This window comes from Vavraia culicis, assembly GCF_000192795.1.
Source record: "Vavraia culicis subsp. floridensis unplaced genomic scaffold supercont1.5, whole genome shotgun sequence".
Taxonomy (NCBI): Eukaryota; Fungi; Microsporidia; family Pleistophoridae; genus Vavraia; species Vavraia culicis.
The window spans coordinates 137,063-161,888 of record NW_007360608.1 but is presented as its reverse complement, the minus strand read 5'-3'; the positions used below and the strand labels follow the sequence as shown (position 1 = coordinate 161,888).

At 40.9% G+C, this 24,826-nt stretch overlaps 7 protein-coding genes across 7 annotated transcripts; 2 read left to right on the top strand and 5 right to left on the bottom strand.

Annotated features, from left to right (window-relative positions):
• The first annotated feature begins 136 nt into the window (after positions 1-136).
• VCUG_00497 (uncharacterized protein) lies at positions 137-1,663 on the top strand. Its single transcript, XM_008075326.1, has one exon. It carries the CDS (start codon positions 193-195, stop codon positions 901-903), a length of 711 nt encoding a protein of 236 aa, XP_008073517.1. The 5' UTR covers positions 137-192; the 3' UTR covers positions 904-1,663.
• On the bottom strand, positions 1,428-2,568 carry VCUG_00496 (uncharacterized protein). The gene has a single exon (XM_008075325.1). It carries the CDS (start codon positions 2,500-2,502, stop codon positions 1,729-1,731), a length of 774 nt encoding a protein of 257 aa, XP_008073516.1. The 5' UTR covers positions 2,503-2,568; the 3' UTR covers positions 1,428-1,728.
• Positions 2,569-2,798: 230 nt separating this feature from the next.
• Positions 2,799-4,607, bottom strand: VCUG_00495 (uncharacterized protein). Its single transcript, XM_008075256.1, has one exon. It carries the CDS (start codon positions 4,441-4,443, stop codon positions 3,154-3,156), a length of 1,290 nt encoding a protein of 429 aa, XP_008073447.1. The 5' UTR covers positions 4,444-4,607; the 3' UTR covers positions 2,799-3,153.
• A 69-nt stretch (positions 4,608-4,676) lies between these two features.
• On the bottom strand, positions 4,677-5,642 carry VCUG_00494 (uncharacterized protein; the record flags this gene model as incomplete). The annotated part of the gene is made up of 1 exon (XM_008075324.1): positions 4,677-5,642. The coding sequence occupies one exon, from the start codon at positions 5,640-5,642 to the stop codon at positions 4,935-4,937; it is 708 nt and encodes a 235-aa protein (XP_008073515.1). The 3' UTR covers positions 4,677-4,934.
• Positions 5,643-8,402: 2,760 nt separating this feature from the next.
• VCUG_00493 (uncharacterized protein) lies at positions 8,403-9,245 on the top strand. The gene has a single exon (XM_008075323.1). The coding sequence runs from the start codon at positions 8,427-8,429 to the stop codon at positions 9,213-9,215; it is 789 nt and encodes a 262-aa protein (XP_008073514.1). The 5' UTR covers positions 8,403-8,426; the 3' UTR covers positions 9,216-9,245.
• A 1,243-nt stretch (positions 9,246-10,488) lies between these two features.
• Positions 10,489-19,591, bottom strand: VCUG_00492 (atypical/PIKK/TRRAP protein kinase; the record flags this gene model as incomplete). Its single annotated transcript, XM_008075322.1, has 1 exon — positions 10,489-19,591. One exon carries the CDS (start codon positions 19,589-19,591, stop codon positions 10,553-10,555), a length of 9,039 nt encoding a protein of 3,012 aa, XP_008073513.1. The 3' UTR covers positions 10,489-10,552.
• Positions 19,592-20,146: 555 nt separating this feature from the next.
• Positions 20,147-24,679, bottom strand: VCUG_00491 (uncharacterized protein; the record flags this gene model as incomplete). The annotated part of the gene is made up of 1 exon (XM_008075321.1): positions 20,147-24,679. The coding sequence occupies one exon, from the start codon at positions 24,677-24,679 to the stop codon at positions 20,147-20,149; it is 4,533 nt and encodes a 1,510-aa protein (XP_008073512.1).
• Positions 24,680-24,826: the final 147 nt, after the last annotated feature.

Genomic DNA, 24,826 nt, shown 5'->3' with positions numbered 1-24,826 from the left:
TTCATGAGCACGATTAATTCAGCACGGCACCCTCACACATAATTTTTGTTCCCGTCTAGCACATGTTTACACCTCCTCACGCTCTTTTCCGCCTCACTTACATCCACCGTTTCCTTTTTCAGCGCACGTTTTCACTTCAAAATCCGCCATTTCTCTGCCATTTTTGGTCCTCCATTTTTTTATCCCTGCTAAATGCAGTACAAAGACATACTCGACGAACTGGTCGTCCGATTCCTCATGAATCTTCCAAAACAAGATTACGAATCGGTGGAACGTCTATTCTTCATCCTTGAGGAGGTGCACTGGTACTACATAGACTTCATGGCAGACGATAACAAGACATTCCGCTCGTTCGTGGCGGACATTCTTTCACACATCAATTATCCACCGGTAGACATCGACCAGAGCCTGAAAGCATTTGGCGAGTACAAATATGATGTGCCTGTGTATGGCGCACTGATATTCAACGCACAGATGGATCACATATTGCTCAACAAGGGATGCAGCAAGCGCTCACAGTTTCTGTTCCCGAGGGGAAAAAAGTTCATGAACGAGGCGGGTGCACAGTGTGCGATACGGGAAGTGTATGAGGAGATAGGATATGACATTAGCAACAAGATTTGCCGAATTGTGATAAGGCCGAGCGGAGAAAGGTACACGCTTTACCTGGTTTTTAATGTGCCGGTTAAGACACGTTTCGAGTGCCAGACGAGAAACGAAATTGCGGAGATACGGTGGGTCAGCGTGCGTGATATCTTGGGGAAGACCGGAAATGATCTTAAGCAGGTGAGGAACGTGTATTTCAAGATAAAGGATAGAATCGATAAGATAAGGACGGGCAGGTTTATGTTTGACAGGAGAGCTGTGCTTAGGGAGTTTGATCGTGTTATCACGTCGATATGACGCGTGTACCACCTAAGTCTAGGGGCAGTCGCCGTTTCATCTGTGGTGGAGCGAGGTAAATTTGTACTACGTTCAGAGCGCATCGCTCACTTCCCGTTTCCTGGTCAAGTCTTGGGACACGTGAACGTCCTGCAGAAGACGGCATGCTAATTAAATGTGGCTGTTATCGAAGTGCACTGGGCCACGGCAAAGGATGAATTGCAAAATGCTGTGATAGAGGCGTGAGAAGGCAAAAGAACGTTTTTAATGAAAAAATGCAGCATAGAAGGAATCGCAAAATTGTGTGATAAACCTGTTGGGCCACCGTTTAATAAATCGTTTTCTGCTGAAAAACTGAACAGTAAAGTTGTTGTTAGCGAACGGCAATCGATCACGAATCGTGATAACAAGGCAATGAACTATAAACAGTACTCTTTCTCAAACAGTGAAAAGTATCGCTAGTGCGAGAAAGCACGATCGAACAATGAGCATGAACACCTGCTCAATGCCCATAGCATCAAAATCTTAGAACAAGCCATTTCTGCATACACTACTGTTTTTAGTGTTCTCGTGTACAAGAAGTGGTTTAAAGGATTGTTTAACCCGATGAGAAAACCATCCACAAAATAAAATGCGAATTATCCGCTCAAGCACGGATGAACAAAATCGTGCAGAATTGGCCGGTTGTTTATGTTAGGTGCACAAACATGGCAAGACTGCACCAGCACTTCTTAATGTCGTGAGATAGCGGTTCAAGCCAGTTGTGCTACTACGTCCAGAATAAAAATTTTACTTTGTACGGCCATGTTCTGTCTCTACGCCATCTGCCAACGTATCCCAATCGCTTCATAAATCCTCACCATACTCACTTTCTATCTCCTCATCCAACTCATACTCTGATTTTGTAGCGGCATCCAGCGCCTTCAAAACATCCAAGGATGTTTGATAAGAATCAATTTTGTGCACCGCTGTGCCATCGTTTTCGTCCGTAGACTCATCTTCTTCACTTGATGATTCGTGCGCATCGCTATCATTTGCACATCTCTTATCGCATGGATCGCTGCTGCTGCATGCATTGCTGCTGTGCTCATCATATACACCATCTCCTTCACACTCATCCATTTTCTTCTCAGCTTCCTTTACCACGTGGTCTATCAGATCCTTCATCTGGTACATTATTTGCTCTGCAGTAAAACCCTTCACATACACCTTCTCGTTGCCATACTGGTACCTTTTCCATAACTGCTCGTAAATCTTACACACCAAGTCTAGCGATCCGTCTTCTTCTGCTGAGGTTGCTGCCGATCCTATGTTTGATACATCGCCGTTCGCATCGCCTTTTACGCTTTTTATCCCTTTCCGTGTTGTTTTAGTTGTGAGTTGACCGTTTTTATTCGTTTTTTGTCGCTTCACCTCTTCGTTTTCCCTACCGCTGCTCACCTTTTCTTTTCCTTTTATCCTCCTCAACTCTTCGTTTTCCACCACATGCTCACTCCTCCTCATGTTTATATCACTGACCACACTCTCTTCACACTTTTTCTTCTCAATAACACGCCCATTTTCCATCATTTTTTGCTTTTTCTTCTGTCCCACGCCCCTTTGTCCGATCTCTTCTCTCATGCAGGGAACCGCAATAAAATTCTTTTAGTGCCATTACAAAAAAAGTAAAAACGATGAGCAGTGCACCCTTCATTTCCACCAGTATGTTTTTGAAGAACATAAAACTACATTTGCATGCAAAGACAGTTTTTTCTATTATATTACACGTTCCACGGCATAATGACCATAAGAACGTACAAGCAGCGATTTCGTATGCCTTGTGAACGAATTAAATGTAAACGATAAGAAATACCAAGACATGTTCATTTGAAAAGGTGTACTTTCCGTATCCATAGCACACAAGACATAAAAAGCAATCGTACATGATATACCATTTTTATTTTTACATCACCATCTTTCACGAACACTCCACATCTTTTCACGCACCGTTCCATGCTCTTGTCCAAGACGATACTCTCAGCACTGATCATAGACATCGCACTAATTGCTCATTTATGATCATCCGCCGATTTACTTTATCTTCCATCCGTTTCATTTTTTAGCTGTACCGTGCCCTTATGCTCCCCATTTTGTATACGTCCTGCCAAGATAATAAAACCTGCGCACTCTTCCTGACATTCTCATCCACAGTTCTTGTCCTGATCAACCACCAAATACGTTCAAATGACATTCTCATCCACAGTTCTTGTCCTGATCAACCACCAAATACGTTCAAATGACATTCTCATCCACCATAAACTTGAAATACTCTACCATTTCAACATTCATCATCGCATACTTCTTTACATCACCCTCCTTCTCCCTCAGCACACCCCTCATTCTAGCGTTCTTGCTCCTCTCAAATTCTAGCTGATCCCTCAAACTCTCGTTCTCCATCATTTTACTGTGCACTTTTTCATCGGCCATCACTTTAAACGCATTTGCACGGTCATCTGCACGTGTCAAGTCCTTCTCCAACGTACCAATCTGCAATTTGTACTTGTGCTCATTTGCAGTCAGCTTGTTGATCTGATCCATAAGCATCGACAACTTTGTATCCTTCTCTTGGAGCGCAGACAAAAGATGATTTGTATTTGCGTGTGCATTTCTCGATGTTTCTCTTTTCAGTTCATCCTCTAGAAACGATATCCGCCGTTCTATCATCTCATACTCACGGTAACTGAGCGTTATTTCATCGTTCTGAACCGCACTGCTGTCAACATACGCTCTCCGATCCTGTATTGCGCCATCCGCATGGTGCGATACGACTGGATAGTTGTGAGTGCCTGTGGACCTGTAAATCACAGTATTTCTGCTTTTTATCATTTCTCCTTCACCCATCATTGAATGTGAAATACTTTGGTTTCGCAGTAACCTGCTGCTACCTGCCGTATTAACACCCTGCCATCCCTTGTCACGCATTAACGTGCTACCGTTCCCCCTGCCTACATCGTAATTTGTGTTCTCTGCCCGACGTATATTCCATTCCATACTGTTACTCCTTTCTCTGCTGTCGACAATTCTACGAACTCCTTCCATTTGACGCCCATTCCGTTGTTCAGCAACCCCCAGCTCGGTCCTTCCGGTTATACTCATCTGAACATCGCCCAATGTTTCATTTCCATGGCTTTCTCCCATCTTCTGCTTCGCAATGCTCCCTCCTTCGTCTGCATCTTTGTCTCCAGCACTGTTACCTATTTTTTTGTCCACCACACTTTCCCCGACATCGCTTATCCATCCAATTGCAGACTTATCCTTTTCCAGACACCCGCCGATCCTCTCTGCCCTGTCTCCCGCACCATCCCGTCCTGTCCCATCATCTATAATATCTCTGCTAAAACTGATACTATCATCGAACAGCACAGTATCCTTCTCCTCGCTCTCTCCCAAGTCATGCCAATCCGCATCCTCATTACACGTCTTGTCCTCAACCACGCTGCTGTTAATAAAAGACGATAACCGTGTCACAGAGTCTGCAATGAAGTTTCTCAGGCTCTTTACCATTCCTGCAAGGGCAAACATTTTTACGGTTTTTGTTGTTTTTTTATGGTGCTTTTTAGTGATTGGTTATTTTCTTGTTTTGATGTGTAAATTTACGGGTGGCTGCTGTTTCAGTTTTTGGATCGTTAACGGTTTGTGTTGACGTGTTAATAAGCCTGCAATTATTATCGAGAAATACATTTCGTATTTTGAACCTTGCGTGAGGGGTCGTTTAGTTTAATTCTTTTACCCCTACGGAATTACCGAATGATATCGCGGATTGCACACTGCGAGGGTTCTTAGCGTAATCACGATGGTCATTTTTATTCAAACATCGAGAACTTGGTGTGTTTGTGAATTGATGAGGTATTAACTAGCAATAACTTTGGATGTTTATTCAGGAGAGAGGTGTTATTAATGGTTCGTTTTGTGGGGCGTTTCTCTTGCAAAGAAGGAGCAGAATGACGAATCACTTTTTTTCATTGTTGTGCCGTTTACTTAAAAATTCATTGATTTGCTATGGATGCCTCACATCAGAGACTGATGCTCGACCTCTCAATCTCGTTCATCATTTCCTTCACCTTTAGGTAGCACTCCAGACCAGCACCATCCTTTCGCGTCCTTATCCCCCTCCACTTAGCCATTAAAGTGCACATCCGCCATATAACCACGTCATTAAGCACATCGAGCACGCTCCTATCGATCCTAACAAACCTTTTCCTCAGGTTGACGGCCAGCCATCTCGCCATGGCACTCCTCACATCACCCTCCTTGGCCTTCGCAACCACCCTCCCCGTCACATCCTTCCACTCCTCACCACCAGTACATATTACCATTTTCCTATTTTCTGCCACAACCATTTGTCCCTCAAACTCCTCTTCAATCAGCTTTTCTCCGTACTGTTTCAGCTCGCGCGCGTAATCACAGATCAGTCCTTCAATGTTATAAGTTATACAATTGGTGTAGATGAGATTAAGATCATATCTAAATGACTGTTCATCGTATATGTCTGCACGTTTGAGCATTGTTTGTAGGTCCATGGGATTTTTGATGATATCGTAATAGTTGTATGCCTCTCTCTTTTTAACTGGATAGAGAAAGGGAATTGAGTAGGGCTTGTACTTTTTGAGACGGGTCAGAATGCGTGTGAATATGTCATCCGTGTGGAATAGGCGCAGATTTTCTACCTGAGAGAAGTTTTTGTGTTTTTTTATGAAGGAAAAGTAAAATGGTGAAATCATAACGAGGGGTGTGTGAGTAAAGAAATTGTTACGGATCATAATTGTAGAATAAATGCTGTTAAGGTCGTGATATGCGCTCAGTGCACGAGTAAAGATTGTGTGATGATAATTAAACAGACTTTAAAAAAGCTACGGACCATAACGTTTGTTCGTTGATAGTTTACCATGCTTTTTGGACCTGTGACATGTCAGGCGCGTGGATGTATCCTTGGTAAATTTAGTACAAGACCTACGATGCAAATGCTTCTACTTTCACTGCAAAAGGCCAAAAAGACTTTGCAGCATATCGCCATGCTTACTTCTCCACCTTTGTTTCCATCATAGCAAGTCAAAAAATTCTTACATTGCATTACCGCGCTGGTTTCACTCCTCGTGGTAGCGAATTGATCTTAATGTCTCTGTTGCGTGGTTTCGATATGATCGATAAATCGTTGTAATAAAGTGCTTAGCTCTCAATGGTAACGTTAAACCGGGATGGCAAATCCCTATAAACACGTAGCATTGCGGCTAAAGTCGTGTATGCGCTGAATATTGCATTGCAAATAACCACCGCAGTCGTTGTTTCTTGTGACCAATTTTCATCAACAGAATGCTCAAACGGTGTTACGTATCAAATGTTCTGATAACCGTGGTATGCTCTGTACATATCATCTGTTATTTAGGCATCATCTTCTGAGGATGCTTTACAATGCATTTCTCTGCCATTTTTAGGCATTTATTGGCTGATTTGCTGAAAAAGTTTTTATTACCTAGATTAATAGCGGTGTACAGCTTTGTGAGAAGATGTGCAATAATATGATTGCGAGACTGTCATATTTGGTTTGCTGATAGCATCAAATCATTTGTTGTATTTTATTCGTGTTCTTTGCCTTTCACGGGGATGTACACGGTGAGGAACAGAAGTGCTATCCTGTAGAACACATACCAGATGTTGAACATGCACACCACATATTTCATTAATAAAATTAAAGTTCCGGTTGGTATTTTAATGAGCGTACTGCCAACAGGTGGACCAACTATCAGTCCAGATGATGTCATTGTTACGATAAAAACGCTTTAATACAATCTTGATAATTTTTTTGTCAGAATCTCTGGCCTATTTAGGCAATTGTAGGAGTAGAGTAGCATCAATTCGTCTGATGATCGATCCAAAAGCAAAGCAATCCTCAACTAGTTTACCAAACGGAACCACAAGACGTGATCATATCGAACAAATGTGCGGATTGGAACGTAGCGCAAAGACGAGCGTTTGAGTAGATTTATATAGAAAGGTTCGTTGAAGCAACATTTAATTAGCATGTTTTCTTAGAAAAATGCATCGCACTCAACATTAAATACACTTCCAAGATTTTTATAAGGTGGTCGTTGGTATGAAAGATCGTGAGATGCCATAAAAAAGAGTTTCTCTATTTCTTGTTGAGGAATACAAGAGAGTGTCAACATACCAGAAATAGCATCATAATCAAATGGTCTCGTAGATCGATATTCCACGCAGAGATTACGTGCTATGTTGAAATGTAGAAAGTTTGATCAGACTCTCGTTGAAAAGGTGAACATAGGACATTACACATAAGATGAAAGGCAATATTAAACACATATGCTCTCTCCTTGGCCCATATGAATGTTGTACATGTGGTAATGAATATGTTACTGCCTGCCATTTGAGAAGGCGAATAAAAAACTGTTAAATGATGGATAAAATGGACGATTTTAGTGGAAAGGTATGATCTTTCTGTATTGTATAGGGCCGAAACAGATATTTAAAGATCAAAAATTACGAACTCATTGTATATAATGTTAAATGGCAGCGTAGGCTAGAGGGCTGAGCTCAGAATCTATTGTTGTTTTTTATGAAATATCATCATTAATATTACGGATAGTACGAACTTTGTTAAGCATTTAATGCTATTTTGAATGTTTTGGTTTATTAAAACATATAACACGTTTTTATTTGGTCCAGGATGGAATGCCAAGTGAGACCTGAATGAGCGAGAAAAACCATTAAAGTACACGTTTCACCACCAAATACTATACATTCAATCGTAAGTCTACTATGTACAATTTATTACAGGTATTACCTACTATAGCTTGCTTATCCTTTGATATACCGAGGTCAGTGTATGCTTACTGTTACTAACAATCACTGTTCGTTATTCAATTGCTATCTTGAATTAATCACTATCCGCTATAATAATCAGGACGCATAGTTAGTTCGTGTAATTTACGTATACTCTCCTCATATGAGCACCATACATCGAGATTTGGTCTTTTGTAAGAATTAAAAGCAGCTGGCGCTCTCTCTGGAGGTTCGCGAACTGCCCAATGTTCCAAATATAGGATCGATATGAATGCAGAAATAAATATGCACTAGAGCAGAGAACAAAAATAATTATGGCAGAGATGATTCTCAACAAGAATATCTAACAGATAAGTGTGGCAATATTGTACTAAAAAAAGCTGTTATAAAAAAATATGCCATATTTGTTACTTCCATTTTCATCAATACGATAAAAATGTTAAAAATTTTTGTACATTCTAGCATATGGTCATTGTGAAAAACTACTTGATTTTTACGGTCCAAGGTATGTTTTTATAACGTAACGCTCATAGTTGACATCATTTAAAGGCTAATAAACAAGGGAATACCTCATTTTGGAATAATATTTCTCATACTGGATCTAAAAGGATTGATGTTTTGCCTAATTTGTTACAAGTGTGACATAAGTGGAATAGTACTTTAACGCCGTGGAGCGCTGATATAAATAAGGCCATATCGCTGACCATATGCATTTTTGTAATTTTTTGTCACTAGTCCTGGCAATAAGTGCTTCCCAAAAAATTTTTGAAAAGAAAACAGGAATAAAATCTGATGAAATACCGGATAATAGCTTTAAGGAGACGAGTGAAACATCAAGATACCATTGTATGGTCAAATACTTTTTGGATCTCTGCGATTTGGTGGACAACTATTCCGATGCAACAAATTCTATCTGGAAAAGTTTGGCGAACGAACTGAAACAACAATCATCAAACTATTCTTATGATAAAAGGACCAAAATTAAAAATCTATGTAAAGATTTAAAATCAAACATCAAGACGCTAACGAGTATGTCAGAGAAATTATTACGGATATCGCCAGCTCTAGAACCGATATTGACCATAGAAATGATCAAAAATATGACCGGTATATTGAACATACTTATTACCGCTTTGCACAATTTAAATTGTGAATTTGATATATTTGATACTCAGCACGAACTTCTTGAAGAATTAGAGGATGCACACACTACATTTTTTGTTAAACATAAAAAATTTCTTGGAAAAATAAAAGGGGAAACGACACCCAATACATGTTCCTTGGACTTGGAAGAAGACATTTTGTTAAATATTGGCAACTTATGTCATGTCGTATTGCTTGTTCAACAAGATATTTTAAACTGGGCCAGAATTTACACTCAGAACACTCCTTGTGACGAAAAAAACGAGAATCCGTTAAAAAGACAGTTGGATACGAGTAGTGATGCTGATGAAGATGACCATTCGGTAACCACTCCCAGCAAGAAGCTGAACTAAATTAAACAACAATTTATTCGGTTATCCCAGCATACGCTTCTATTTTTTAGCTACACTTGAGAGCATGCCAAATACAATGCCAGTTACTCATTCTGTGAACAACAAGCCCAAACATAATTTTTGTTGTAATTCACTTCTACTCCTATCGTGATACTGTCTAAGGATAGAGTACAAACATAGTTGGCGTGGTTGTAATGACAATCATCAATTATATGTCCGGGCTTGTCATCATATCAACAATTTGGATGTTTAATTTGTAAAGTATTCCTTTCTTAAGAATTGGTTTAATACCATTTCACAGCCACAACACGATAAAGGTTTTTACCGGTGATCACACTCAACTGCATTATTTGCAATTTTGTACGCTCAATTTTGAGTAAATTCATACGATATGGTAAAATTACTGTTTATCTTCTGTTTTAAGCGTACATGGTAATTGTAGTGGCGTGATTGCGTAAAGTATTACCTTCCAAAACACTCTGATACGCAGCCATTCTATATACTACTTGATCTTTGGTTATAGTAAAAATGGTGTATATTCGTGATACTTTTCAGTGAAAATCCTTTTTTGATCGCCTAAATACAATAATTCACGACAAAGTGTTCATTGCAAGCCTCCTCATATTGCATTCAGCTTACTCTACCCTGTGCTGACAGTTGTAATTTGCTTTGGCATTTAGTGTTTCACCTGCCCAGTGTGACAGGAACCACTCTCAATGTTTCAAACGAATCACAAACATAGAGGTGTGCCCATTTGGATGGTATTCCCTGTAGGAACGAACAAACTACTTTTAGAAGAAAGTTTTGTTCGAATCAATTATCTCTACGAAAGCAAATCAAGCGTTTGTGCCATGCAATCACGGTCACTTGGAATATTAATTCACGTACCACTCGCACGATTCTCTGCAGAAAACGAAAAGACCTGTTCTAATAATTTCTAGTTACCAGCGTCGTAGGACGAAGCGTAAAATCACCACAAAAAGAGCTAACAAATTGCTAATGAGCAGTCATCATAATACAATACCAACAAAATAGAATTTCTTCTACAATTTATTTCGCAAATCGCTATAACAATTTGATTTGATCGCCTGGTCTAATTGTATTCATTGCTCACAACATCAGTCATTTTTAATAATCATGTCAGGCAGGTAACTCCTACTATATTCACAAAATACCCTGAATTAGAACAACAAAACGAAGTCTCCCTTTCGTTCAACAGTCAAAAAGAGAGATACGACAAACATTGCGTATCTTAACGGTTACAACCGGAAAAACATCAACCAATCATTTTTTAATAACATAATACCGCACCAATCAATCTACACTCATCCTTGGCACTAAAACCAGGGATGCCACAAAGGACTAACCTTGCACAACTTTTCAGGATCGCAACAATCACTCAACACCCTATTTATAGTTCCAACCGTTTTCATTCGCTCTCTCACATCCTTAACATCACAATCTGTAAGCAAGACCACGATGTCATCCGAGTACTTCGACTCAAGCAACCACTTCGAAAAGAAATGTCCTACAGATAGGAAACGACCCTCTATATTAATCCTGTTGAAATATTCTTGGAAATTTGGCGTAAGCCTCATCAACATCGAGTCTTCTTGATTTGTTTTACAGAAACAGTTTGACTGGTATAGCGAGGCTCTTCTAAGACCCAATGAACACTGGTCAGGCTGTTTAGGATCCACAAAAAAGAAATAAAGGAAAAACGAGTCGATCGAGAAGTTGTTCAGAAATGCGCCTCTGAACAGAAAATATTCTCTGTCGCGCCTAAATACGCCTTGCAAATACCTTTTCAGTATTTTGTTTCCCATCTTTTTGTGCATGGTGAGGAAGGCATCTAATTTGACCTTATTAGGGGCTCGTATCACCGTTTCCTTGACTTTCATTTCAAAGCTTTGATCGCTCTCCTTGTAAGGAGGCATCAAATCAAACATATTTGCTGAGTTTGCACCTGATTCAATAAATTCGCCGGAACAGATGAAGTTCTCGTCTTTGTCGCGCATAGTTGCGTTGCACATTCCGTTTTCATTTGCTCCACCTCGCTCTCCCTCTTTTTCTTTCTCATACTTTCCCACAATTTCCAAGTACTCCAGGATTACCTCATCCTTGTCCTTATAGGTTTCCATTATCCTGTCAAACCCGATGTAACTGTCTTTGACACGCTCCAGCCTCGTGTTCTTGTGCAACGCTATTCCCTGTCTGCTGTGCAGTTTGATGCCTCTTCTCTTGAGATGTATGCTGTCTTTCATGAAATAGTCGAGAATATTAGCTGTCTGCAGTAGGTACTCCTCCTTCTTGTACACATCAGGCAAATTGTAGATGAAAATGTAATTGTAGTTCTTTCCGTCATCACCGTGTATTATGATGTTGTTCTTTATGGACGGCTCAAATCCTACGATGTGTGGCTTATCCAGAAAAACGTCCTTCAGAGAATCGTTCAAGCCCAGCACCTCGAGCTGAGAAAAGTTGTTGTTCAACTTGTAAATGTACTCAATTTTTATGTTCTTCTCTTCGTCGTAGTATCTCTTGAATTTGTTTTTCCAATTGAACAGGAGAAGCGCGATTTCCTTCATGCACAGCTCTCGATCATAAAAATCCTTCACAAACTCGTCGTTTTCCAGAGCAATCGCAATCCTGCGGATCTGTGATTTGAGATAAACTACGTCTCCGTTACATCCGAAAAGAATGTTCAGGGACATATTGAACGCGGTGTTCAAAATTCTGTAAAATTTGATCTCCTTCTTCGGCTCCAGCGCAAGCTTTAGAATTGAGAGCAGCTGTTCCAGCGAATATACCGTATATGAGTGCTTGTTCTTTGCTATCTGCATTATCTTTTCAATTTCCCTCAGAGACAGACCAGAGCCGGGACTAGCGTACGGCTTGTTAGCAGGAAGTGTATTATAGGGCATAGCGGTATTGAACCCTCCACTTGCACCGCTGTCCTTTCCGCCCTCGGCATCCTTCTCATTCCCACCCGTAATACTCATATTAACGCGCATCAGTTCCAAATAAACTGTTTGTGCACCAACGATCAACATTCTCTCAATCAAGGCCTCGGCACAGTAAAAGTCCTCGGTTTTCAACATCTCAGCCAAGTTGCTGACATAGAACAGGAACTCTCTCATATCAATGTTATCGATCTGCTGTTTAAGAATGTCAAAGTTGTAGTTCCTCATGTAGTTGAGGAGCACGATGATTCCGTGCTTACTGTTGGACTGCAAGAACGCAGCAAACAGTTGCCGTACGTTTTCTTTTTTTGTCAAATCGAGAGTCTCCTTGAGGAAGACTGCCCAACTGTACCAATTCTCTGAAAGATCTGCCAACTGCACACTCTGTAAATACAACTTATTCGCCTCTTTCTGGTCGCTTATGAGCTGGGCTTTAAGGTTGAAGAGCCGAGCCTTCTGCGCCGCAGTGAAGTAGTTCAGGTTGGCAATGTTCACAAATTCCATACCTATCTGCGGGTTGCGCTCCTTGTAAATCTTCAGATCCGTTTCAATCTTTTCGTATGCATCGACCACCTCGATGTTGCTCAGAGAGAATATCTTGGTTATGGTGTGCTGTGCCACATCGTAGTGTCCGTTTTCGTAGCAAACCCTGCCCATCATATTGTAATTTTTTGCTAGCTCGTGCAGCGACTTCAAAGAACCGCTCAGGACATTCGAATGATTACGCAGCGTCATCAAATACGACCACTCCCTACATCCCTCAAAGTACATGGGCACCCTATCCTTTTTAATGCCATCATCCCGTATTTCCATGGTCACCTGCAGGTTGTTCAGAAAGTGTCTGTCACGGTATATCATGAGTTTGTGGATATTGCGGTCCAACAATCTGCTGTAAGTGGCATCATCGTTGTTTAAAAACGCATTTATCAGCAAACTCAGATTCTTGTCGCTCTCACGGACGAGCCTTACCAGCGCACTTCTTTCCTCTTCCACACTCAAATTGCTCTCTTTCCACAGAGCCTCGGTCACTAAATCAATGTCATTGTTCATAACACCTATCTCCTGCACTAAGTCCCACTGTTCAAGTTCTTTAGCGCACTCGATCCACTCTCTTTCCCAGACTTGTGCCTCGTCTTCATCAAAAGGTAACTCTTTGTTTATCCTCTCCAGCATTTTCTGAGCCGTTATAAAATCATCAAACTGCATCAATTTTAATGCCTCTTCCGTCTCCGTATACTTTGCGTTTAGTCGCATCTCAGCGTAGTAATAGTCACTATCGTTGTTCGTTGGCGCCAAGAATCTCATAAAGCTGTTTTTTGTGCCGCTGCCCATTGTGCTCGTTTTCTCGTAGCTGTTCACGTTTACCTTCTCGGTATTACCACTCGTAGCAACGGCACCCGCATCGGCCGACTTGTTGTTCGCGTTCTCTTTCTCCTCACACTCGTTCTCTATCTCGTAGTTTTTGTACTGCAAGTAGTTCATTTGAACATCCTCAATGTCCTCATCCATCACCTTCAATAAGCTTTTTCTCATATGAAACAGCAGCTGGTCATCGTAGAACATCAGGTCTAAAATATCTCCCGTCAGATTTTTATCACCAAGAAGCAAATCGCAATTATTTTTCATCATGGCAACTCTGAGATGAGCGAATGCGTCGCTGCTGAGATTTAGATTAACACCACTCTTTAACACCAACCCAAAGAACTGTTCTCTTAGCTCTTTGCGTGCCTTAAACCCTTTAAAAATGCTGCTGTCGATTACTCCTCTTTTTTCGTAGCTGAGCAAAAGCAGGTCCAAATCCTCGCCAACCTTCTCATTTTTCACAAATATTTCGGGCGGAAGAACGCCATGGCTGTTAAGGAGTTTGATAACTGCGAGCGAATTGAAATTCGGCAGTTTACACACAGCCTTGCAGTAGTTGACCGCCATTGTCACAAAATTCTCAAAAATAAGCGAAGTTTTGTCACTCGCGCTGCCAGCAGGTTTGCTCGCTTGATGTCCACCGGCGCTGCTCACATCATCTATTTGATCCATGTCTTCGCTCCGCCTGATCAACAAGTGCTCGAGTAGCACAAATATCACCGAATGATTAGCAAATTCATCAATCAACTTTCCTAACACTTCCAGCAGCCACTCGACATCCAGAAAAGGGATAAATTCTTTGAGCTCGTCTGCAAATTTATCACAGAACATTAAATTGGAAATGTTATTTACTGCACTCAGCAATTTCTCCTTTATCTCCAACTCTAAATTCTGCTTCTTTAACTCTTTGATGAGCAGCGTGATAAAATTGGACACGTTTATCGTTTCAGGGTTGATCGACAGACACGACATTCTCAATGGAACGACGAAGTAATCCTGAAACTTGAGGAACGAAGGATCTGTGGTGTGTGCACAATTGCTGAAATACAATGAATACAAGGACGAGAGCGTGCTGATCTGTGCATCAAGAATCACATTGTAGGTACTCTCCTTCTCCGTGTTCAGTATGTTACTGTATTTTTCGCTACCATTGCCCATACTTGCTTTCACCCTCTCATTGTCTCTCATTATGCTCTCTCTACCGTCCCTTTTCTCCTTTTTCATCATTATGTAATTGTTGACCACCAAAAGCAGGCCTATCGCAACCTTCTGGTGAACCTTAACATACGTGCTGAACAGCCGACACACAGCATCGCAAAGCTCAAAGACAATCTCATCATTCAGAATTTCGTTTCTTATGACAAGCGGATAAATTATGAATAAATGTGTTTTGTAGAATATTTCCGTACTCAAAAGATTGTAGATTTCCTTTTTGAGATCGTATTTGCGCGTGAGACTGTCAAATGCCTTGAAGACATACCTCTTGTATTCGGTAGGTGTGCCCGATAAAATATTGAAATATTCCTTTTTGCTGTCGTACAGGCTGAGATAGCAGATGCACGCAAAATCTCTCTCGTTTTGTCGGCAATAATTGATGATGTCCTTATTTTCGTACTCGGCAAGGTAGCTGTGGAAAACAAACTGGTTTTTGAGAAAACGGTCGTTGCTGTTCCTGAATATTTCGATGTTGCTCTCCAAAACTTTGTAGTTCGCAATAAATTTTTTTTCATTGAGATAGTCGTCTAGAATCAGAGAATTTACGTTGCACTTTTTGAACGGTGTTCGGCCCGGGCTGCCAGAGTTATTCTGCACTCCCTCCCCATTTTCTGTCTCAGCATCCGTCCCGCCGCTCTGCGCAAGTTCACCACCAAACGCGTAGTAAAACACCTCAAACGGATTGTTGTAGTCCATTTCATCAACACTTCTCAGAAAATACTCAAGAAGTGTTTCTTCGTTCCAATCATCAAATCCGTTCCGCAGAACAACATTCTTGTCAATCACGTACTGCAGCTCCTTCCGCAGCCTGTTTTTCACAAACAAATCGCTAATTCGTAAACTGTACTTGATCAGGTCCTCCTTTGTCGGATTCATAAAAACGAGCGATTTTGGAGTGTGCGGCAGTTCAACACTTTTAGAAAGAAGCGTTTCCACCGCTGGAAACTTGAAGAGCATTCTACAGTGATCAAATGCTATGTCAACATTAGTGAAGAAGATGTGGTAGATCGAAGGATTGTTCTGCAGAAGATTTTTGAGGATCTTTTTGTCTGGCGGCGTGGCGAGAAGAACCTTAACCAAGCGTATAAGAACATCTTCTGGCAACGAAAAATGCGAAAGAATGTGGAGGGAATCAATTGTCTCAAGCTTGAGCAGCTGGTTAACCTCCCCCTGCTTGTTAAGCAGAGTTATCAGGTAATGAGGATGCGTCTCAACTAGAAGTCTAAGTTTGTGTATTTTGTTCTCATCGATCGTGTTCGTTAACTCGCTCAGACTGTGGTGGCAGATATTATCGTAGATTTCCTCCGCCTCTGGCATGTACGAGAGAAGTTGTCTCAGCGCTTTTTGGCATGTCTCCTGGTCAATGGCATTGATGAACACCGATATGATGTGGTGAAGGTGCTCTTTACGGTTTACAACGGTGCAAACAGCACTCAAAAATTTCAGTGCACTGTGATAAACCTCTGGCCGGTTCATAATACGCGTGACAAAGTTCATAAAGGCATAGAAATTCTCATCCAAATCGATAATGGGCGGTCTGAAGAGAAAGACGTAGCTCAGATTTTCCAGTATTCCGTTGATATTCGCCTTGTACTGCAGACCGAGTGTGTTTTTCAGGATAAGCTCTTTATAGCTGCTCAAGAGATCTGCAACTGTCATGCCTCTCAGCTCACAAAGGTACTCTAGCGCAGCTTGTGATATTTCTCTTATACTTCCGTTTACATTGGCAAGTCCATGTATAAGAGTGATCTCCGTTTCTCGGTGAACATCCTGCAGTGATTTTCTCAAAACAAGAAGTACCGAGTTCTGCACTTCGTCCTTCACTGCAAACTTGCTTTTTTCAACGCACGTGAACAGTGCCTTGATGATTTTTGACTGGTACTTTTCTATCCCATTCAGATCTTTGTGTCTCAACAGATGCATCAGACCAACAAATCCTGCCTTTCGTTTCTTCTCGTTGCAATAATAGCATAGCTGCATATATTTCTTCAAAAAGAGATTGAAAGGATAGTCCTTCTGTATTTTTATGCTCAGCGGCATATGAGTCGTCTCGACTAAGGCGTTGATGAAAAAGTCCCTCAGTGCAACATCTTCTTTCATCTCGGTAACACTGCACTCATATCTCGAGCTTTCTTCACCTTGGTTCGACACCCCGTATTCTTCGCCACTCTGTGGAGTGCTTTTCACACCGCAAGTGTCCCTTTTTTCGTGCACAATACCTTCCTTATGCTTCTTGATACCTTTATCCGTTCTCATACTGTTCGCCATGCCGCTGTCTTTCGTGTTTTTATTCACCACATTTTCATAGAACCAGAACAAGAAATTCTCATTTTCCTCCAGAAAATCAACATCTCGCAGCTCCAGTAGACCAACGATCGCATCATACGCTACTTGGCTTGGCCTCTTTATACTGCTGAGAAAGGCCCTTATTATCTTGAAGCAGGCATACAAAACATCACCTGGCGCACTTTCGATTTTTTTCACGTTCCGAAATTGGACAAAAGAAACTTTGAATTCGCCAAAGCTTGGCATTAGGGAACCACAACGTATAAACTTGATGGCAGTCAATAATACTTCATCAGCTGGTATAAACTCATCCTGTCCAGACAAAACCACCTTTAGGAGCGTTTTACTACTTGGAAGTATGTTCTCCGTCAGGTAATTCTGCTGATCAAGATACACACGATGCCTATCCTTCAGTTTGGTAAGAACACGCGCAGAAAGAAGGCGGGTCTCTTCGAACTGCAACAAATAAAACAGATTGTCAATGACCTCGTACATCTCGTCATGGACCTGCTCATCAATGAACTCAGAACGAAGATTTTCCAGACAATTGTCGATAAATCTAAGCGAAAAAATTTTGAGCCTGTTTGAACCTCTCATACCGATATTCAAGGCATGCACCAACTGTCGTATGTGTGGAAGGAGGACATTGAGACTCGTGGGAATGGAAAGCAATGTTTCAACGTACGTTTCAACCATTGGATATAAGTCGATAAGGAAATTGAGTGTTTTGAAGATCACTGGAAATACTTCGTAGATCACATTGAATATTTCTCCGCTTTTGTTGTAATTGCTGCTCAGGATGTAAAAAAAGTCGCGCAATATCTCAAAGAATTGCGGTTTCTTTGAAGTATTGAGAAGCACTGGCAGTGTTTTCCTGATGTACACAACGGCGGTATTGATCTTGTTTTCCGGTAGCGAAATAACAACCTTGAATAGCGTATAAAATATCTTTTTCAGGAATCCGTTTTTCTTTTTGGCTTCATCATTTTCGACCTCTTTGAGCACGTAGTCTTTGGTCTCTTTGATCACATCAATGTAGAAGTCGAATAAAGTCTTAGCCAAGGACTCAGAAACCGGCGTAAAGTTTAAATAAAATTGCAATATTTCGATCGCCTTCGGGTCAGCCACCATGACGTTCCGCAGGTTGGCTGTCACAATTTCCTTGAACGTTCTTTCATCAAAAAAGACAAAAATCAATGCCACATCTTTCAGATCAGCCATCTTCGTAACATTTTTGATGCAAAGATAGAAAATCTTTTTCAAAACATTAATCTCGTACTCACACAGGAACGATATGCTAAGTAACACGTTGCCAGATCCGCTCGCCATGTACTTCGTGACATTTTCAAAGATTTTTACAACCTTTTTTATGATAAAAGTGTTGTCAGAACATGCGAATATTCCATATATAAGAGGATATGTCTTCCTGTAGAACGCACACTGTTCGGAAAATGGCATCTTTTTCAAATTGAAGCATTCGACCGTCTTCTCCAGCGCATCAACTGTCAGTCGCAGACTGTTGATCTTGTCGCAGCTAAATTCCACATCCTTTCCGTCTATGTGCTCAGCAAACAGATCCATATCAGGCATTTCCTGTTCAAAGACATCCACAACGCTTTCAAGGAGGAAATACACGCGTTCGACACTCACCTTCTCCCAGAAGTTCATGGATAGATCAGCAGCAAGATTCACTCCCTGGGCAAGCACCGGTCTGCATGTAAAGAAACCATTGGTATTCATGATCACTTCTGTATATGGCTTAAAAAGATCTTTCTGGTTGAGCGCCACGAGATGTATTTGGTAGAAAATTTCCTTGCGCAGCTCTGGAGTGTCATTCGGTGTATAACTCAGCAGGAACACGCAGATCTCAGGAATAAGAGGGCTCTGCCTAAGCATGGCGCTGTCGTTTAATAACCGCAATAACTTGCACGTAACAGCGAGAAATTCGAGCAAAATATCCTCGGATGAAATCAACAGCCGCATTGGCTCCTTATTCTCGATGTAGTTCTTTATGAAGTCGGTGAACTTGGGTATAAGAGGCTTTCCATACTCAACGTGATTCTTGAATGCGAAAATAAGGAACGTGAAAACCTCGCTGAGCATTAAAAGATGGTCTCTCACATGTCTAGTCTTTTCAATATTCTCAAAGATCTCTGTGATGAAAAGATCGACACTTGTGAACACTTTCTTAAGAATGTGTGGCTCCAGACTAAACTTTCTCACAAGAATGGAGAAACACTTGATTATCAGCCCTCTGTTAGAAAGATTGTCCTCTCTTAACGACACACAAAGCACATCCACCAGCTTCTCGATCTCTGGATAACTGGTGTACTTCAGCCTGAATACTAATTTCAGGATCAAGGACCTGTCATCGTACACAAACCCCACTGCATTCTTGTTGTATGGCAGCTCAGTGAGCATTTGGATCGAGAATGACAAAAAAGAGTCACTAAACTGCGATGATCGGTACACACACTCGATTGAGTTCTCGTTATGCAGCCATAATCGCAGTTTTTTCATTTTCTCGTTGGTGTTGCTTTCTGCTATCATTTCTTTTTTATGCCCATCCCCTTGATCCTAAATAAAAAATATTCGATTCTTTTGAAAAAATTGGTAATTTTTAGGAGGGTCCTGAGCATAACATAGTGGTGCAAATTCTGATCCAGGCAATGGTTTATTGTTATAAGGTGGCGGTGTATTTATTGGGACATAGAAAAATTATACTTCAGCTAAAAATTTAACTTTTTATGACATCCTCGAACAAGCGTTTCTATCACTGCGAGAGCAAAGTTTCAGCACAATATTTTAAAGATCTCGTGATGTTTTAGCGATGCAGAATATCGTAATTTGCATAATGGACACAATTTCATTGTGAAACCGGCATCTAATAGAGCAGATAAACACGTTTATACTGCTATAGAGGTATGTCTTGGTGGCGAAATGACTTTGAATTTGATCGAACATTGGCAAACTTACAAATTTTACAGCATGGCATTCGCTAAGTATGTCATATAGTGCAAAATAATTTGGAAAGGCTGCTAGTACAGCAACGTTTACCTGAGAGATGTACTACAACGAATAATAAAAAGAAACTTCGCACTATTTTTACTTAATTCGGTACGTCTCTTTGTCGAGACTTACACACCTCCCTGATGCCTCCAACATCAAATCCACCAACTCGTTAAATTCAATAACATCCCTCAGACAATCAAAGACTTCGTAATATTGCCTCTTCATAGGGTTGTTATCAATCAACACCGGCGGATAACAGTCCGGATCATCAAGTACAAGAGTCAGTCGCTTAATAACGATTTTCTTTCCGTTCACTGCCGGAAGTTCAATGTCTTCGGCACAAAAGTTCGCAATTTTTAGAGACTCAAGATTTAGCGGCAAGCAACTGAAAATACGTTCGCATTTAGCGATGCATCCGGTGAACACTAAGTGTCGTATACTTTCACATTCTCTCAATGCTCCAAAAGTTTCCGAACTCATCTTACACCGATTCTCACATAAGCTATCAAAAATCTTTCTGTTAACTACTTCAAGTGTTTCAAGCTGATTCGGAATGTTTTCGACTAACTCTTTACCAAAAAATGCACAATCAATAACCAGGACCTGCAAACTTGCGAACTCCTTCAACGCTTTTATATTTTCTTCATCCAAGCCACATCCAACCAAGTTTAGGTATTTTAACTTATTCCTAAGGCCAAAAGTAAAAATCTCGCTCATAGCAATGTCCATTTTTAAATTCAAAAGATTGGCATTGTGCATCTGGAACCTTCCAGGCCCAAGTTGGTACCTGGCAAGCTTGCGTGCAGACCACGGATTTTTGCCAGAAAAGTCATAAAGATCGTGTATGACAAACGATAAAAGCGGATACCGGCTATGCTTTTTCGAATAATTCAGACTGCGAATGGTTAAACTTTCCAAACTGGTGCTTTTAAACAGATCGGAAGTGAGGCAATCATTGTTCAGATTGTAAGCAACGTCCAATTTTCGAAGACTTTTCAGTGACGGGAGCTTCATCCTAAACATTGACTTATTATTCAGCTCGGGAGTCAAACTTAAAACTTCAAGCTTTTCAATTTTGGATAAATCGTACGTTCCTATACAACGACAAAAACAAACTTCGATGCATTCCTGATTAAAACTAAGTTGAGAGCAAACCACCACTCGCACATCCTGTAACACGATGGTGCGCAAATTACTGGGAAACACAACCTGTTCCTCTATGGTCATGTCTTGCAACACCAAGATTTCAATCGTAGTTGATTTGGCAAGAAGGCTCTTAAGAACATGAAGTGACATTTTCTTCAATATTATTTTCTTAAGACGTAACGCTCGTGAGAAGTCGACACTAGCAGTCGAAGAGTTCAGTTTTAAGCATTCACATCCTTGGCCAAGCGTTAGGCTAACACCGGGTGCTGTCCTAATACATTTTAGGCGAATATTTTTCAGATCGTCAGGGAATGTCACATCTTTTTCAAACTCGCAATTCACAATATGCAAAGAACCGCCGTCTTTACCAACTGCCCGCCTATCAAAATACAGTTCATGTTGATCATTCATTTTCATCTCTCCTAGCCCAGCAACGCCCGACATGTCAATCACACCTATGAATTTGGAAATAGAAAGATGGGAGATATGTTCATTAACTCTGATGACAAAACCTGGTGTAAGAGTGCTGCGCGTTAACATAAAAGTGTGGAGGCAAGGCGTAAGATCAACATTGCAACTAACGGTCATTTCCTGAACGCTCAAATACGACAATGAAACATGTATTGAGGGATTGTAAACGAGCGAGGTTGCATTGATCAGTGTTATTGCCCTAAGATTTTTGGCATTTGTGGCATCGATGCTTAATTGTGAACAATGTACTCGGATGCTCTCCAAACCGTCGTTTAAGTATAATGCTGAGCCTTCTTCGGAAGAAACTTTGGAAAGAGACAGAAAGCTCACGTCTTTCTCGACTCGCCACATACCGTGAATGCGGTTACCAACAAGTTCCAACTTGGTAAGGTTTTCGGGAGAAGAGCTGACCAACTCGAACTCGTCTGTAGGCATAACGCGCAATGGTGACATATTTGTGGCAGCATTCCTTAGAACGCCGGTAATATTAATCGGAATGCTGCACTTCAACACGCAAATATCTGCACAGCGGTCACTCAACACTGCTGAAATGTTTGTACTGGCAGCCGACTCACCAAATTCCGGACTTGTTCTTCTGGCATTCGAAGAAGACATTGGATCGTTGCACGAAGTAAAGTGCATGGCCTCAGACTTATCAAGTAAAGTGCACGCGTTAGATGACATATCCAATTGCTCGAGACGAGACAGTTCTATCTTCTTGAATGACGTAACATTCGGAATAGAAATTGGTCCTGTAAATTGATCCAAGATCAAATTCTCGCACCGCTGGCCGGTAATAAGCAGTGAATCAATTACTGTGGTATCATAGAATTCAGCAGTTGCTATGTTCATCTCAATAGTTAATTTTCTGAACGAGCAGAAGCATACGAGAACATCGTAGCTATCTTCTGCTGTTTTGGCAATTACTAAACGATTAACACCGATTTTCATTTCAATGGTACGAGATTCGCTATCGGAGAAGATGCCGGGGATTTTAAACCGTCCTTCACAGCCATTCAATGCAAGTTTTTTGAAGCTCCTATCAATGGCAACGTAGTCTGAACTTGATACGATGACGTCATGAAACTCGAATTCTTCTACTTCTGGTCCAAACTGTGTCGTTTCTCTTATTTTGAAGTCGGATATAAACAAGCGATAAGTTTCTTTGCCATTCAACCTGCTGAAACGGAAATTTTGTCCTGGCATCACAAAATGAAACATACTTAGAACCGAAGGAGGAACACATCCAAATCCTAACAAAATCTGATGGAAATACGGCATGCTTTCAAAGCATATCCTACCACTAGCACAGTTGTGTAGAGAAACTTCTTTGATATTTCTGTTCAGGTTAAGGAGATCGTCGGTGTTAATGTAAACACGTGACATGTTCACCGTGGACACACCAGGCAAAAAGCATATAGAACGAGATATATACGCTTTTGAAATCGATATTTCAAACAGCTCTTCGTTTTCTATTGTTTTGCTGCAGCAGAATGATCCGGCAGAGAGCATGCACATCAATGGAATGTCAAATGTTAAACCATGAACACGTATGTTGCCTTTAAAGTCTTCGATTGTGATCTTTTTGATATTTTTTGGCAGTATCATAGGACGTTTACCATCCATTCGGATTCTCTTTAACGTTATCTCCCGTATGTTCTCTGGCACTTCGATTTTACAATCCGGCAGCGTAGCATCTATCACCGTTAGTTTCTCAATAACATTGTCGCTTCGCAGCAACTCAACCGTCGAATAGCGATAGAATCGGGATTTAAATATTCTATCGACATAGGGAATGCGAACACGACCTGCGTTTCCAATGATGCTGATCCGTTTGCAAGCATCTGCTACTCTTAGTTCATAATTTTCAGCGATTTCAACCTTCTCCAGGGTAATCGCTTCAAGTGAATTTGGCAGAATCAGGTTGCAGGAAATTTTGGATTCAACAATCGATAATACCTTTAAATTCGATGGCATTTCCATGTCACTGCTAAAAACACTTTCTCTGTAGTAAATATGCATCTGCTTATCCTGCACGTTACCGAATCTTAGGCCCTCCAGAACTCCTGCTAGTCGGAGAATGCATACTTCAAGACAGTCAAACGTAAAAAACCGAAAGTTGAACGTTTTGCTAAGCTTCTCAGCAATAATTTTGATAGAAACCATTTTGTCTGAATGATTCTTTTGCACATCATAGAAAACATCTGAAAAATCGACATCAACCGTTAATCCAAAACCTGAGGATAGGTCTTCATAAACTCTGCACAAGCAATCGTGATTATTGATCAAGAAATAGCCATCCATACGCATATACCGCGGCTTGAAAAAGCGATCTATATGCTGCAAGCTAGCACACACAAGCGGTTTAGCCTTACTATTACAAGATGCTATTGCTGCACTACCAAACTGATCCGAAACAGACAGGCTTATAGAGTTACTCATTTCGAGCACCACATCCCGTAACTTATCGTAAAAGAATGCCTCTTTTCGATGGGTAGTTTGTTGATTTGCGTTGAGCTCCACTTCTCGATGCACTGCTTCAAGCCTGTTATTTAACTCATGATCATTCAAGAGCTGCTGCGCAAACACACGTAGAAATGGCGATTTGTTACGTATAATCAACCAAAGATGACGAATAACAGCGTAAAGTTCCATGTCAGGGAACTTAGCATCGCTAACTGCTGTCAGGTGTACCACCTTCATGAACAATGATTTTGCGACATGGATCTTAATTGTGCGATACCTGCACCTATGATGATCGCTTGAACACCCTTCGACCTCCGATCGAAAAACATGCAGAGAATCATTGATGGTATCGTAGTCGGCGATTTCAAATTCGGATGAAAGACTTGTACCCTTGATATCCGACAAATTCACATCTTTCAAATCATCGCACACAATTGTACTGCTTTCATTTTGCTCGCCTTCGCCGTTGAACCACAGGATCCACCTCACGAAAACATCAGAAACACAACAAAGAGAACGATTCATAGAGCGAACATCTTCCATCCTTATATACTTTTAGATTCATGTTTTGACACATTCCATAAAATACATGCATCTAAAATGGTAAGTGTAACTTTTATTTTTGGATTAAACTTTCTAGATTTTTGACATAATCCTTTTATAGATAGACAGATGATAAATAGCATCCGA

Bases quoted from the DNA above. Each gene is read 5' to 3' on its own strand.
- VCUG_00497 (XM_008075326.1), top strand. From the start codon at position 193: ATGCAGTACAAAGACATACTCGACGAACTGGTCGTCCGATTCCTCATG.
- VCUG_00496 (XM_008075325.1), bottom strand. From the start codon at position 2,502: ATGAGAGAAGAGATCGGACAAAGGGGCGTGGGACAGAAGAAAAAGCAA.
- VCUG_00495 (XM_008075256.1), bottom strand. From the start codon at position 4,443: ATGTTTGCCCTTGCAGGAATGGTAAAGAGCCTGAGAAACTTCATTGCA.
- VCUG_00493 (XM_008075323.1), top strand. From the start codon at position 8,427: ATGCATTTTTGTAATTTTTTGTCACTAGTCCTGGCAATAAGTGCTTCC.